This window comes from Phaethon aethereus (genome assembly GCF_964289735.1).
Source record: "Phaethon aethereus genome assembly, chromosome: Z".
Lineage (NCBI taxonomy): Eukaryota > Metazoa > Chordata > Aves > Phaethontiformes > Phaethontidae > Phaethon > Phaethon aethereus.
The window spans coordinates 11,737,709-11,753,168 of NC_138577.1; the positions used below are offsets into that span (position 1 = coordinate 11,737,709).

At 54.5% G+C, this 15,460-nt stretch overlaps 1 protein-coding gene across 1 annotated transcript in view; it reads left to right on the top strand.

Moving 5' to 3' along the window:
• Positions 1-2,119: 2,119 nt before the first annotated feature.
• Positions 2,120-15,460, top strand: part of CNTFR (ciliary neurotrophic factor receptor) — a gene marked incomplete at both ends in the record, with an annotated part of 85,733 nt that continues 72,392 nt past the window's right edge. The window contains one exon of the mRNA XM_082013680.1: positions 2,120-2,201. Within this exon, the coding sequence (XP_081869806.1) occupies positions 2,120-2,201 (82 nt within the window). The remainder of the gene's footprint in view (positions 2,202-15,460) is intronic.

Here is a 15,460-nt window from a genome sequence, read left to right on the forward strand (position 1 = left end):
CTGTGCTGCCGGGGGGTACCTGGACTGCAGTGCAGCGGGGTCTCCAGCCCTGGTGCAGTTCCTTACCTGCGTCAATTCCTTGTGCCACCCACCAACTTCCAGGGCTGTAGGGAGGGAACATGCAGTGGGAAGTGAATTTGGGATCGGTAGGGAGAGTTGGCTCCTGGTTTTCAGGCTGCTCGGGGTCCCGCAAGCCAGCACTGCCCTGGGGATGTGGCATTGCCACCTACCTCGCTCGGGTCCCAGCCAGCACCTGCTCCCCACGCTGCCGCTTGCGATGGCAGCTAGCGCGCAGCGGGGCGGCAGCCGGGGAGCCACGCTGCGGGCACGGTGGGGACACACGGAGGAGGCAGAGCGGAGAGCAGGCACGGGGAAAAAGAGGAGCAGGAGAGAAGCAGCAGCGTGAATGATAACGGTGTTGTAATTAGCACTCAGCACGCCTTGCCCAGAGCTTTCACGGGAAGGTCACCTTCATTATCTCTGTTTTACAGGCGGGGAAACTGAGGCACAGGGGAGGCAGTGAAAGCGATTTGCTCAAGGTGACCCAGGAAGGCTGGACTGGGAGCAGGGTCTGGGGCTGGCGTGTCCGTGCTCTGCCACCACCACCGCACGAGGGCTGGCTCTTGCTGCCAGCCCTCGCTGCCAAAACCCAGTGCTGCGAATTCAGCAGCGGGCCCATGAGTCTCTGCCTGTCTCCCAGCTCCCCATTTTCAGGGCTCCTGTCCCTCCAGCATCCCTGAGAAGGATTTGAGATCAGGCTGCACCCCAAAATCTGCTTGTGACATCCCTCCCAGCCATGCTTGCCTTCCCCTCCAGCTCTGCAAAGGCTCATGTCCTGCTGCAAACCCGAGGCCATCTGGGCTCCTGCAACAGCCGTGTTGGGTAACGGAATATCTTTTGCTGCTTTTTTTTTCTCTGGCCAATACAGCTCCCCCTTTATTTAGGTTTAAATGGATGCCATCTGGCTAACGAGCCCATACTCATGTTCTAGATTAAAAGGCAATCCTCCATGCGTTACCGATACGGTGCTGGAGATTAGAGAGGTTTAAACGGTTTTGAAGGTGTAATTTGCTTTTCATGCATGGTGCTATTTACCTCCTGGCGGGTGGGCTGGCATCCCCATCGCAGTCCCCAGCAGCTCCCTCCAGGCTCTGGTCTTCTCCACTGGCCCTGGCTACAAGAGGAGTAGAGCTTGAGTGTCTCCGAGCCTGGCAGGGCTGCCCAGGACATCCTTGTGGGTGTTGCTGCCATTTGTCCACTCCCGTTGGAGGCTCATTGGTGCAAGGAGGATGTTCCCTGCTTGTTCCCTAAAGCCCAGCATGTCTCTACCTGCCTGCTTTCTTAGCTGGCCCCCCCTCCACACCTCCCTGCACTCCAGCATCCTCTGGGACATGGCACTGCTCACCGGGACAGAGCAGCCTATGCCCCTTTCCCAGCCCAGAGAGACGAGGGCTGACCATGGCCCACTGGGGTGTCAGGCAGCATGCAGCACCCATCAGTCACTGCAACGACACCGATGGGGTGACGCGTTCCCTGGCGTGCCCAGAAATGCTGCTGCTCTTGCATCAGGCTGGGGGACAGCATGGTGCTCAGTGCTGGTGCCAGAAGGGGCCACACTGGAGCAGCAGCAGCAGCTGGCCGTGCTGGGATCTGCATTTTGCAAACACTAGCTGCTGCTGTGAAGTGCCCAGGTGTGCTCCTATCTCTTCAGAAAACCTCTGGAACCAACTTGCAGGCTGTGTCTGCTCCTAGAGTGATGCTGCAGCTCCCAAGGAGAGCCCAACACCAGGGCTTGACTTTCTTAAGGGAAGGGTTGAAAATGACATGAGAAAAATGCAGCGTTTGTCCAAGGTGTATCGTCACCTCTGGGCACCTGGTTGTGCTGGCAGCTCCCATGCAAGGTGCCACAGGCCGTTGAGCGATGGAGCACGCACCAGCAAAAAGCCTCTTTTTGCAGCGAGTTTCCCCCATGGCTGAGCTGAAGTCTCGCTTCGTGGCCATGTCCTTGCAGTCCCGTTGCAGTCTTCGGCTGCCCAGGAGGGACCGGCTCTCGGTATGCTGCGTGCAGGGTCTCCTGGGGGCAAACCCTGACTGCTCCTGCCTGTGTTTGCTTCCACAGATGGCTAACCCCATCCCGTCAGCCTGCTGCGTGGTGCTCGCCGCGGTGGTGGTGGTGTACGCCCAGAGACACAGCCAGCAGGGTGAGTCTCTTCACACCTCTCTGTCCCAAAAAATGTTAACACCGCTCTTTCAGCCTTTCTCCTGGGGCAAGCTGGGTGTGCTCCCCCGGCTTGCCTGATACTACATTTTTGGATGTTATCACTTTTCTCCTCTCCATGACACATGCATCCCCTCCTGCCTGCCGCTGCAGGATTTGGGCGTCTCCACAACGCCGGCTGCTGCCCCTCACCCTGCCCACACCCCCACATGTCCGAGGGTGCCCCGACAGCCAGGGCACCGCTTCCCAGCCCTTCAGGCCCCTTTTCGGCACGCTGCCCTGTGCAACCCACCCATGAAGGGATGGGTGGGTGGAAAGAAGCGGCATCCTGGCAGCCCCAAGCCCCGACACCCTACCCCATGACCATGATGGGTGCCTCATCCTGCTGTCACCTCCTCCGGGTGACTTTTCCTCCCACTGCCACCCCCCATCTGTGCCCACCACTAGCTCCTGCTTCTCCAGTTAGCAGAGAACTTGGGACTTAGCTTAGTGATGGCTTCAGAGAGATTAAATTCTAGAGATGCTGGTGGTCCTGGTTCCAGGCAGGAGCAGGATGGTTATGGGGCAGTGGTTGGGTCCCACTGCAGAGTCACCTATGGCAGCCGTGCAAAAATGGGACAAAATAGGGGATTTCCAAAACTCACTGGATCCCTGTCAGTCAGCCTGGCTGTTGTTGCTTTTGGTGGATTATAGAGGAGAATTTTGCTGATTAACTGGTAAGGACATCTGTGCATCCGTGGGCTCTGTGGGATTGAGAAACACAGCCAGAGCACCCCGCTGAGCTCCCCGAAATCCAGCTGGGTGGGTTTACATTGCTGGAAGCTACAGCTTTGCTTGCTTGGACACGAAGCAGATGGGTTTCAGTGGCGTGTCCCCATCGTGTGGGGACAGCCACTCTCCGGACAAGGAGGGAGCTTGCTGGGTGGTGTTGCAGGATCATTCCCAGCACCTTCCCAGGGCGCCAGCTCAAAGCATTTGGATGCTGAGCTGTGTGCTGCTTGTGGTGGTGCGATGCTTTCTGCAGAGAAGCAATGCTGCTTGGTCCTGCTCTGCTTGCAGGACGGCTGCCTGGGAAGCCTTGAAGGACCCAGCGTCAAGGCTGCCAGAGCATCCCTTGGATGCACTGTGCTGTTCCCCCCCATGCTGTGAAGATGGCGGCCCAGACCTGTCACACAGGGACAAAACACAGAAGTGCCAGGTACTTCAGGGTTACGCACACCTGAAATATGTTGTCTAGACTGAGAAACAAACGCTGCTCCCTACCAGGGCCATGCATTTCACCGCTGGCAGAAGCACGCTGGTGCAGAGAGCCCAGCCCCGGGGAAGGCCCCTGGCCAGGTGAGCCACCATGACTGTCACCTTCTGCTCCATGATGCGGCAGGATTCAGGGGCTTGGCAGCATAGCCTCCATGTCCCTGGGTCTCTCCTCCTTCCCTTGCCCGGCTGTGTCCAGGAGGGAGGTGTCTGGGGCACCAGCTCAAAAGTGGAGCTGCTGAGACCCGAGTGCATCAACAGGCAGCTGGAGGGGGTGCGCGGAGTGCGGCAGGGCTCTCCCTGTCTGCAGGAGCCAGAGAGTATGCTCGGCCCTGGGGGATGTAAAAAGGAGAGGGGGGCAGAAACTGGAGGAGCTGGAGGAGGGCTAATAGGGCACTTCCAGGACTGTCCTCGGTCTGTTCCCCAGAGGCACCGTGTGTCCCTGCTGGGCACCTCTCGGAAACACCGAGGTGATGCTCTGGGCAGGGGCTTTGGAGCGGCAGGTCTCCTGCTCACCCTGCCATGCTTGGCTTGGAGAGGCTGCAGACCTGCGGGTGAAGTCGGGGAGCGTCTGCCTGCGTTGGAGACAGGAGGGCTGTGCTCTGTGCCCCCCACCCAGAGCTCACCCCCTGCCCCGCTGCAGCCTCCCCTCACCAGCCAGCCATGGGGCTCATCCCCCACCAGCCAGGCACTCGGGCTGGGAAAGCGCAGTGGGAATGGGGTGGAAGGATGGATTAATCCCACTGGTGGCAGAGACCGGGTGGAGTGGGGGGAAGACGCTGGCATAGAGTCCATTTATCATGCACTTGAGGCACGCTCGACTTTAATAGCTCGTGAAGCACTTTAAGAGATGCATTAGCACTGAATACTTGAGTGAGGAGGATGTGACAAGCTGTTAAGTGAGCATGAGCACAGCGCAGCGAGGCTGGCCACCCGCTCCTGGCTCTCACGTGCACCCTGGTGATTACTGGAGCGTCCTGCAAAGTGCCACATGAATTAATAAAAGCAGCGTGGGACTCGGAGGAGGTGAGGCTGCTCATGCGTTAACCCCTCTGCTGCTCATCTTTGGTCCTTCTCCTCGGAGCTGGCAGAGCAAAGGGTGCATTTGTGTGGGCTGCAGGAGCCCGGGGTGCTCTCCAAGGATGGCCGTGGGGTGGAGGGGCTCAGAGGTCAGCGGATTTGGGTACCGTCCCTCCCTGCCTTGCTTTGCATCCGTGGCAGATTGCTAAAATTACACCTGCACCACCCCGCTGGGCACTGCTGCTTCCCGGTGGAAGAGGATGTTATTGAGGGGTTCTTCCACAGCATGGTCCCTTGTGTCACCCTGACCGGGGGGGCACGGCGATGGGGCAGAGTGCCTGGCTGCAGGCAAGGGATGCCACTCCCCAGGAGAAACATCCCTCATCTCCCAGGTTGTGTCTTCACCCCCAGGACAGCTCAAGCCATCAAATGGGGATTGCTCCTAGCCCACCTCCACTGCAGGATCTTTGGCTCCAGCATTGATGCCATTTTGGGGCAGGCGGATTGGACCGTGGGTGCTGCTGGAGCTGCCAGCACTGCCGCCAGCCGGCAATTGCACAGTGCGCTCACGGCTAATCCTATTGCTGCTAAACCGATCACCCCGCACCGCTCAGCCCCTCACGTGGGTTCCTTTGCCAGGCTCCGGCGGCGTGCTCGGCGTGCGTAGTTTCGCTGCCGCTCGCTGCAGCTGCGTTGAATGCACGCCCTTCCCCAGCCCGGCCAGGGCAGCCGGCACAGGATCATTTTGAGCAGCCGCCTCAGTGCTCTTGAATTTAGCAAAGAAAAAGGCAACGCACTGCATAAAATTGGAAGCAGAGGAAAAAAGAGAGAAGGTTTGCAGGGATTAGCCACCAGAATAGGTTGGTGTAGGGTGGTGGTTGGCCCTCCTGCCAGTCTCCAGGAAGCAAGCGATCGATCCAGGGATGTCCCCCCGGTGCATGGATAAGCACTAAAAATAAACCATCTTCAGACAGGTCTGCCAGGTGGGGGACAGCCTGCCTCCAGAGACAGGCATTGCCCAGCCAGCCACGGGGCTGTCCCGATCTGCAGAGGTCCCAGCCGGCACAGAGGGATGGACAGGAGCTGCAAGAAGAAATGGGAGGGAACAGAGGAGGCAGAACTGGCTGAAGACCATACAGGAGAGCCCGGTGCCCTCCCCGTTATTGTGTGTAGCTCAGTTTTCCTTCCTGTGTTTCCTTCTCCAGGCAGTGGTAGCTGCCGATTTATTTCAGCGAAGAGGAAGGGGATGAGGGAAGGCCAGCAGAGCACAGAAGCAATGCTGCCTGCTGCGACACTCGCAGCTTTGGCTGACCAGGGGCTCTGTCGTGTGCGAGCAGCACCGGTGATGTCCCTGCCGTGCAGAGACCCTCTCCCCAGCAGGGCTTGGGCATCCTGCAAGGAAAGGGAGAGGGCACAGGATAAGCCTGTTGGCTTTGACAAAGCTCCTTACATGGGAAGTGTGTACATGGTAGAGGTGCCTAACTGCATGTCAGGCCATAAAGCACACGCGTATGGGTGATTTCTGCACTTTGTGTTCATTGCAATGACTGCCCGTGGCTGGACTTCGTTGTTCCCAGTAGACCCAAGGGCTACAGCAAGGAAGAGGAAGCTTTCCTTCCCCAGGTTCCTGCCACAACCAAAGCATCTTCCCCATCCATCAGCTCTGCCAGTTATGTCCACATCTGTCCCAGACTGCGATTTCTCTGCTTTTAAAAGAGGAATAATTCTGCTTTATTGAACCTCACTTTGCTGAATTAACTCGTGTTTAAACAATAATTATGTTTTCACCCAGGAGAGGAGACAAAGAGATAAACGTACCTGGAAGTGAATGCGTTTCAGATGCCACATGCCAGGGTTAATTTATTGACGGGTGCAGAAGCTGCTAGCTCCCCTCTTTCTCACTAGCAACAAGCAATTAGCCCCTATCATTCCTCAACTGAGGAAAAGAAAAAGAGATTTTGTTTCGTTACTTTCCCTTCTCTCTTGCTCTCTTAAGCCCTGGTGCTAATCTTTTGCAATCGGTTCTGCTGCAACGCCTCCCGGGAGTTCCAGTTTGCATGTGCCTCGTTAGAAATGCTGCCTACATTTCAGCTAAGACAAAGGCTGGGCTGGTAAACAGCCTTCAAAATGCACAGCAAAGCCATGCAAATTGACTTTTTGAAAAGAAACCAACTGTAGATATGCCCCTCTCTCCCCTTCCCAGAATGTCTAACCTTCTCTTTGTGGCGTTTGTTGGCTGACGGGTGCGACCAGCCCTTTGCTTTTGGGGGTGTTCTCTGGGTTTTCTGTGTAGGAGATGGTTTGTAGATTCATGCAGGAATGTGTGGTTTGTTTGTAGACATCTGAGTAGGTTTTGGTGATTGTGCAAATGCTGTTCAGTTAAGGTGCCTGGATTCAAGTGGTGTGATGGGCTACCTGAGTCTCAAGGCTTGGTCTTGTGCCCATGGGTGCTTAGGGGAGATGTGCATCCAACTTAAGGCAGCACTGTAGGAGTAGTATCTGCAAATATATATACAGAAGGTCTCGTCCTCTCCTCTCCTCTCCTCTCCTCTCCTCTCCTCTCCTCTCCTCTCCTCTCCTCTCCTCTCCTCTCCTCTCCTCTCCTCTCCTCTCCTCTCCTCTCCTCTCCTCTCCTCTCCTCTCCTCTCCTCTCCTCTCCTCTCCTCTCCTCTCCTCTCCTCTCCTCTCCTCTCCTCTCCTCTCCTCTCCTCTCCTCTCCTCTCCTCTCCTCTCCTCTCCTCTCCTCTCCTCTCCTCTCCTCTCCTCTCCTCTCCTCTCCTCTCCTCTCCTCTCCTCTCCTCTCCTCTCCTCTCCTCTCCTCTCCTCTCCTCTCCTCTCCTCTCCTCTCCTCCCCTCCCCTCCCCTCCCCTCCCCTCTCCTCTCCTCTCCTCTCCTCTCCTCTCCTCTCCTCTCCTCTCCTCTCCTCTCCTCTCCTCTCCTCTCCTCTCCTCTCCTCTCCATTGGAGTGCCTTTTAGTCATGCATTAAGTGACATGACTAACATCTGTCATGTCTTGTTTGTTTTTCCACCCACTCCCCAGGGCGAGATGCATGTGCAACAGAGTGTTTTGGAATTTTTGTAATTGGCACTTGGTGTTTACACTGGGGAAGGCAAGGTCAAAGGGACCGCATGTGTGTGTCAAGCGGCTGGCCGGGAGGCTGGTGGCGGTGCGTGCTTCCCGCAGAGGCTCATTCCCCACTCAGACTGGGACCTGCACAGGAGAAAGCTCTGTCTCCTCATCACATAGCACCTCCCCACTTCCCATGACATCTCCTTGTGTCACAGGCCAAGTTTTGCTCTCCTCACAGCACTTCATCTCCAGGTGGCTCCTGCCAAGGCATTATTGGTGTTGTCCTCCTCAAGATGTAGCCATGCTTTCTGCGAGTCTGACCTACATTCCTCCACCAGAGATGAATGGACTTGTGTTTGGCTGCATAAAACACATGCTTTTGTTGAGGGAAGGCTACTGTATTAACTGCTCCAGAGCTCTGCATGCAGTGGACTCGTTCTTTCCATTATATACATCAGCCTTTGTGTCACCATCAGACTTTGCCAGCAACAGTTTTATGTTGCCTTCAAGATAATTGATAAGATGAGTGATTAGCAATGGGCCAAGAACAGATCCCTGCGGGGGCCGCACTGGGAACACCCTCCTGCAATGATGATTCCCCATTAACAGTTAATTCCTCATCAGCAATTACATTTTTTAATCCTTCCTGTTACAACTCTGGATGCTCTCATTATCCAGCTGGCTGAAATACCAGCCTTGCTCCAAACTGCAGCCCTGTTCAGCATGTGAGCTAGTTTCAGAGCATTTCCAGGACCTCTCTCGGGTTAGGAGGCAAGGTCTGGTGTAGCCTCTCGCCCCTGCTTCCCTCACTCTTTGCCAGCCGTCTCAAAGCCAAAATGCTCTTCAAATTTGTACCGTGGAGCGCCTGGACAGGCAGAACCGAAGCACAGTGCTGGATCAATAAAAGGACATGTCTTGGCATTGGAAGGATGTTATCAGGGTTTGCTCAGCGCAGTCAAAGTCAGGGGGCTTATCCAGGGGGCTTATCTCAGCCTGTCCTCGGGCTAAATGAGCTCAGTTCACCATGGTGTTCACATAACCTGCTGAAGGACCCAGCTGTATCTGGAAGACCTCGGTCCCAGGGCATGTCATGAGTAGATAGATGCTCCTGCCTTGGAGCTGCAAGAGGGGAAAGACACAAGCACTGGGGCAATGGGGAAAGGTGTGGGCACCCCAGCAATCATCTCACTTCTGTAGGCAACTCATGTACCTGTGGGTGAGTCAGCGTGACTCACCGAGGACACATTACCCCTCACATGAACGCTCCAGCACTGGCAGCTTATGTGCAGCTATTAGGATTCGGGCTTCTCCATGAGGTAGAGCTTGCTTAAATCATTCTGAAGGCTGCCATTCAAGGGCAGGCATCTGCTCTTTGCCTCCTTTGCCTTGCCGATTGCTTCCTGGGGCTAAGCTAGCCCTAGCTCATGGCCTTCTGCTGGGGACCAGCATCATTCCAGTGGGGTTGCTGCATCGGCTGGGGGCCAGCCTGCTAGCCCACCCCATGCTGGCCAGAGGTACAACCCGGCTGTAGCTCAAGTTGCATGAAACTCGTTTCTCTCTGATGGCTTTGGAAGGAATGTCCATTACCTCCATCCATGGGCATTCATTAACCATGGTGGTTTCCCTGTTGCCTCCCCATCTTCCCTGCCAGCCTGCAGCTGCAGGGAAGCAGCAGAGACAGCAACTCCCCCCAGCTGCAGTGACACCCCAGCTGCAATCCATTAAACTCTGCTGCATGCTGTTAGGTTGTTTAAGAGCCCATCAAGGTCTGGAGACACTGTTGCTGCTCTGATCTTTCTCTGCTGCTTACCTGCCCTACATGGTGAAGTCTGTCTGAGAACTCCAGACCCAAACAGGCACAAACTTCTGCAGTCCCCCTTTTCCTTCTGTCTTTCCCAGAGCACCTGGCTTTTTTTTTTTTCCTTCCCCAGAACAAGATGCGTCTCCTGAAAAGTTCCTCATCCGCAAAGTAAAAGAAAACAGCAAAAATAGCCTGAGGTCCTGGAACATCTTTTTGTATTACTGGACATCCCTCTGAGCTCAAGTAGATTTCCTGCCCAGACACAGTGAATTATGGCCAAGCTCTCGGAGGCTGACCTTGTGGTCAGACGGAGCACAGGCTTACTAATAAATGTGGTCGGCCCCTACCACAGACAGCCTATTTTTAGTGCCTGTGTTTCCTTGCCCACTGCCTCATCACCCTGCAGGTCCTAGAGCCGAGCATCCCCTGGGGGTCCGGCTGGCAGTGTGGGATAGCCCCACAGGGAGCATGTCGCAGGCTCACTCCTCCCACCTGGGCGCTGGGAAGTCAAGAGAGTTTATTTCCATGCAGTGTCTGCTCATTTTGCGCTGCAGAAGGTCACAGGAGCACAGGGCAGAGTGGCCTGTCTTGCTGGGGCATGCTGCAGGAGCACAGCTCGTCTCATGCCCATCAGGGAGCGGAGAGGTCGCGGCACTCGCCTAGGGTCTGGGCAAGACTGATGTCCCCTTGTGCAAAGTGCTGTCGGACGCATGAGGAGAGATGCTCTTAAAGCACAAGTGGGGGAGGGAGGAGAAGGACAGGAAGAAAAATAGAGGGGCTGGCACGTAAGTGAGAGGGAGGACGGCTCCGTGGCTCCGGGGCTTTGAAGACTTGCTTTTTGCAAGTTACTGAAGTTTGGAGACATGCAAAGGACGTTGCAAATAAGCTGCCTGCTTTTGCTATGCAAGTCTGTCTGGAGGCACTTGCATTGAATTTACCCCTTTCTGGAATCAGAAACGTGTAAGAATGGGGATGGAAGAAGGTATCTGAAATAGAGCCAACAGAGATGAGGTTCTGGAGCAAAGCGAGGATCTGTCCCCAGGTCCACCTGAGCCATCTGAGAGGAAATCTAGTAGGAAATATCTGGGATGCTAAGAAAAATAGGAACTTTTCCATCAGTTTGGTGTATTGAAACAGATCACAAAGCTGTAAAATATTAAATAAAAAAAAAGAAAAGAAAAAGCAATTAAAAGTAAGAGTGTGGATCTGACAGGTTTTGGACAAGCCTGTGATCCCACACAACTGGTGAAAATAGTTCACATCTGTGGTGAGGAGAAGAAACTGCCGGGAGGATCGCAGTCTGCCAGGATTCATTAGTTCTGACAGTGGCAAGGAAAACCATGTCTCAGTAGTCTCTTAGACTACTATCAAACTACTATCAAACATATCGACGAGCAATGAAGGAGGAGGAATGGGGTCTGTAGTCCACCCAGAGAAGCTCTGGATGGAGACCATTCAGCCCGGGATAAAGCCCTGGGAATTAATGCTGGTGGGGTCAAAGCTGCCACAACCCAGGGGGAGGAGGCAGGACCTGCTGGTGTGGATGTGCAGAGGGGACAGCATGGGACAGGGAGCAGCACTTGGCTCATGGGGCATCTGTGTAAGCCAGCTGGGTCATTGCCAACCCATCGTTGCTGAAACCCACTGCTGGACAAGCGCAAATCATGGAGAGAGGCTGGGAGAAAGGGTTTGGATAAATAAACGGCACCTTCTTCTCGGGGTAGCACCGTCCCATTGTGTGAAGCAGGAGCATCCCTTCCTCTGCCAAACATGTGGTTGTAAACTGAGGCATTGCTGTAGCAGCCAGGAGCCCCCAAGTGCTGGTAGAAGCCCAGATCTCATTTGCACTGATTTTCAGAGTCAGGGAGCCGAGGCATAGCCCAGCACGTGGAGAACAGCCGTGCGCTTTGCTCTTTGTGTGAGCTCTGACTGCTGAAGAAGGGCCATGTCCTGTCCTAGCACTGAGCTCCTTTTGACAAGGGAGGAAGCCATCCTCGTCCATGGGTTGCGCTTGTTTTTATGTACCTGTTGTTACATTCTCAAAGGCTTTCAAGAAAGGGAAGATCTCATAAAATGGTGACAGCTGGAGTAGAAACCTTTGCTACTTCAGGGGTTTGGCTTCAATTAGCCTCCAAAAGCTCAGAGGTCTCACCTTGGAAGTCACATATGGACGTCTCAGGGAGCCAGCCCTCTCACATTTGCAAAGCAGCCTGGTCCCCACCAGCCTGTTCAGTGACATGTGTCCAGCTGCACTTGGACTGAAGGTGTCACTCATTATTTATCCCTTTTGAAGGGTTTCCAGTGTCTGAAGTGCTGGATCATAGGCTACCCTGGGACTGCAAAGCCAGTCTCCGGTCAGGCTGAAAGAGCAGAGTGCTGCAGCTCCGGGGACCACTTGCAGGAGCCCATGACCTTAGCAGAGGGTGCTACAAATCATTCCTGGAGCGCATCAGCAGGGCTGTGCGCAACAGACCCGGGGACCAAAAGGGCAGGCAGGGCTGGGACTGACATGTTCAGGTCCTGCACATCCATCAGTAGTGTTGGACACAGAGTGCGTCACTTGCTGCTGTCTTCAGGCCACCTGCGACACGTCTGTGACCAAGCAAAGCCCTGAATAACAGGGGCACAGCCCCAGCGAGACACTGAGAACAAACATCATCATCTCTGCTTTCCGGGGAGAGGATTTTGCTAGGGTGGGAACAGAGCAAAGCAACCATGAAGCATGCTGGGGAGCGCAGATGCTGCGACACAACGTGCGCAAACCTTAACACTCAGAGCCCTTTGGGGTGTTTAATTTCTCTGGGCAGACACTGTGCTTCTTTGCGAAGGGAAATACCTAATACCCAGTTTCCTAATCTGGGTGGGAGATGCTGGAGCATAAAATATAAACAGGAGAAGAGCTTGCAAGATGTGTAATCTGTCCTGTGGATGAAGAGAGCATCTTTCAGGATGCCCAGTCTTGGGCAGCACTTAAATGGAGCAGATCCTTGCAGAGAAGCCAATATAATTGTGGCATATTAGAAGCAAAAGAAGAAGGAGGATTGAGCAAGGGCTGTGGCAGGCTCGTTACAGAGGGGAAAAGCAATGTGTGTCACCTTGTAATGTGTACTCCAGGAAGGCCAATCAGGTGGAGAAGTGGAGTGAAACCACACAGCAATTGATGGTGATGGAGGCAGGAGGGGTTACAGCCGTATTAGTCCAGCATATGGACCGTTGATCTCTTGGTGTAGGATTTGCTGGGACAGATTTTTCTGTAGGCTTAGCTGCCACCAGGCGCTAACTGAAGCTGAGGAGTCTGGAGCCTCTTTGTACTGTCTTCCTTTGCCTAGAGCCATACTGGAGAGGATGGTGTTGGAGAAGGGGCTTTCTGCATGTGACTCACAACATGGGGATGAAACAGCCTTTGTCCCTACTCAGGAGACAAAGGAAAGGGGCCAAAAACTTTTCCTTGCACAGTCACACACATCTGTGTGCAGGGTGAGTCTCTTTCCCACAGCCCTGGGCGAAACACATCCACCTCCTGGTGTGAAATCCCTCTGGATGGGGCGCATGCCATAGGGTGCACACAGCTGGCAGGGCCGTGCACTGCCCTTCGTCCAGGTTCAACACACTTGACCTTCCTAGCTTTTTTAGCTTGCAAAGCCTGAAGCATTTCCCCAGTGCAGATCCTTCTTAGTGGATTTAAGCCCTCCGTCAATAGCCGAGCTCTTCTTAGTTACCTATTCTGGAGTGTTGCAAAGCAGCCAGAGGTTTGCAAAGCCGACGCTGAAAAACATTGACCTGCAAGGCTGGAAGTCTGGAGACTTCTGCCAGCCAAGAGCTGTGTGCTTTGTAGGCAGAAGAGAGCCAGCACCATCACGCTGAGGAGCTGACTGGGATGCACAAGCTAAAGCAGATTTGCAGCGTCTAGCATGTCTTGCGTGATTCCTGCTGAATTTGCTAAGGTGTGCATGTATGTGCATGTATTTCTGATGTCCAGGCATTGGGCGCGCTGCTGGGTAACACAGCTCTGCTGGCAGAGAGCTGCTGGGAGTGGACGTTTTGCTATGCCGAAGCATGCTTCTGCTCTCTGGAGAGAGGTCCCCTCTGTAGTCTGCCCGTCTGTGCTGCTTGCAGGGGGCCACACTTGCTGCCTCCAGGATCTAAAACTGAAATAAAGCCAAGGAAGTTGCCGAGCATCCCTTGTGGAGGTGACAGAGCTACGGAGGGGGATGAGGGTCCCGTCGTGTTGTGAGCGGTAGGAAGGCAGGCTCACGACAGCAGCGGCTGATGCAAACCTGCATCGTGCAGAGCATGTGCGTGGGGGTCCGCTGCTGGGGGCCAGTCCTGGCAGCCCCACATCCATGCGTCCGTCCAAGCGCAGACCTCCAACCGGGTGGGAGAGCTCTGCTCACCATCGGCATTGTTTGCGTGCAAGCCTGCTCCCAGGGGGACGGTAAGCCAAGCCCGGAGCACTTGCTCCCGAGAGGAGTCTCCAGCCAGAGCCATGAACTTGAGACTTCGTAGGATAAGTTGCAGAGAGCCTCTGATTCCAGCCAAGCCACAAGCCCTGGTCGGTTGGATTCTGCTGCATCTGCGGATTGCCTGCACTATGGTATGGTTGCTCCAGCTGAGACTATGATGTGCAAATGAGAAACTGAGGCACACGGGAGTGAGGGTGTATTAAATCCAGAAGCTAATGTCTGTCTGTCTGCTCCTTTCCCTGGAATTTCCCACGGGAAGCCTCCAAGTGTGGCCATAACTAGGAGCTTGGAGATCTGCCACAACCTGTGCCAGCTGCGATGACAACTGGAGAGGCTTGGACCAAAGCATGAGAATCCAGTAACATTGCTCAGGAGTGGGAAGGGGCTGCTGAGCCCTGCAGGACTCCTGCTGTTGGGAGGGGATGTAGCACTACCTGGGATGCAGCAAGGTGCCTGGCTGATGATCACATCCAAGTTCCTGTGCTCAGCAGACTTGAAAATTGTTTTTTCCTTTGTGGTGGGAAGCATGAGGTAATTGCTCTGTGTGCTTGTCTCTTTTTCCCTTCCGGTGAGGATCCCTGCTGTGTGGCATTGGCGAAGGGCAGCTCAGGAGCTTGGGTCCCCACTGGTTCCTCCCACCTCTTAGAGAATTACATGAGCCATGTGCTAGTAGCACCATTCCCACTGGTGATCCTTCTGGAAGTCTATTCATTTTATTGGAACTTTTCTCTGTCTCAGCTATTTCCAGGGCTTTGCCCTTGAGGACCCTCCCCAGCTTTGCCCAGTAACCCCAGCCCTTGCCTTGCCCTCTCGCAGCATCGCAGGGCACAGCCCTTTGGGTGCTAAGAGAATGGGTGTTGCTTCTCTTTGTTCTTGGAGGGTACTTGTGCTCTCTTGCTGGACCCATCACAAGCATCCTTTTCCTGGCCTTGGTTGGGCGTGATAGCTCTGCCAGCTCCATGGTTCTTGTTGGGGGAGAGCCTTTAGAGACACCTTCAAGCTGCCTCGCTGCCCTTCCCATCGTGTCAATGGTGCTTTGCTGATTTACAGCCACACGCGCTGGGTCTGCCCCCATGCAGGCAACTCCTCCAGCTCTCAGCCCTGAGACAGACACGTACTTATGTCCCTCCCATCTTGCAAAGAGAGTTTCTGTTGTTTTTAACCCAAGCTGCTGGAGACTGGTCCTTGCTTTTATGGAGAGTGAGCCCTGAATATTCAAGAAACAGCACTGAACTCGGTGTGACCATGGTTGGCAGGTTCTGGCTCATAATTAATTAGCATTGATCGTGCTTCACTTCCAAGAGTGGAGGAAGGAGCTGCAGCTCAGGGAAGCAGTCAAGTGTTGCAATATAATCACTGCGGCCATTTTCATGCTGTCGGTCGGTGCTCTTCAAAAGTTACATAGCTGCTGCGATGGCAGCACAGGAGACAGAAAGGAAAATCCTGGGGGAATAGTAATGACATGGGACTTCGGAAGCTGTCATTTTAAAACTAACATTTGTTTATGCATTTATGCAGGGTTGGGTTTATTTTTTTTTCTGGTTCTTGGCATTGGCGTAGCTTGACTTAGCCTTAGTGAAGGTGCTGCTTGTGTCTTCTGCATGGCAGCAAGTCAGCGCGGGGCCCATCAGCCT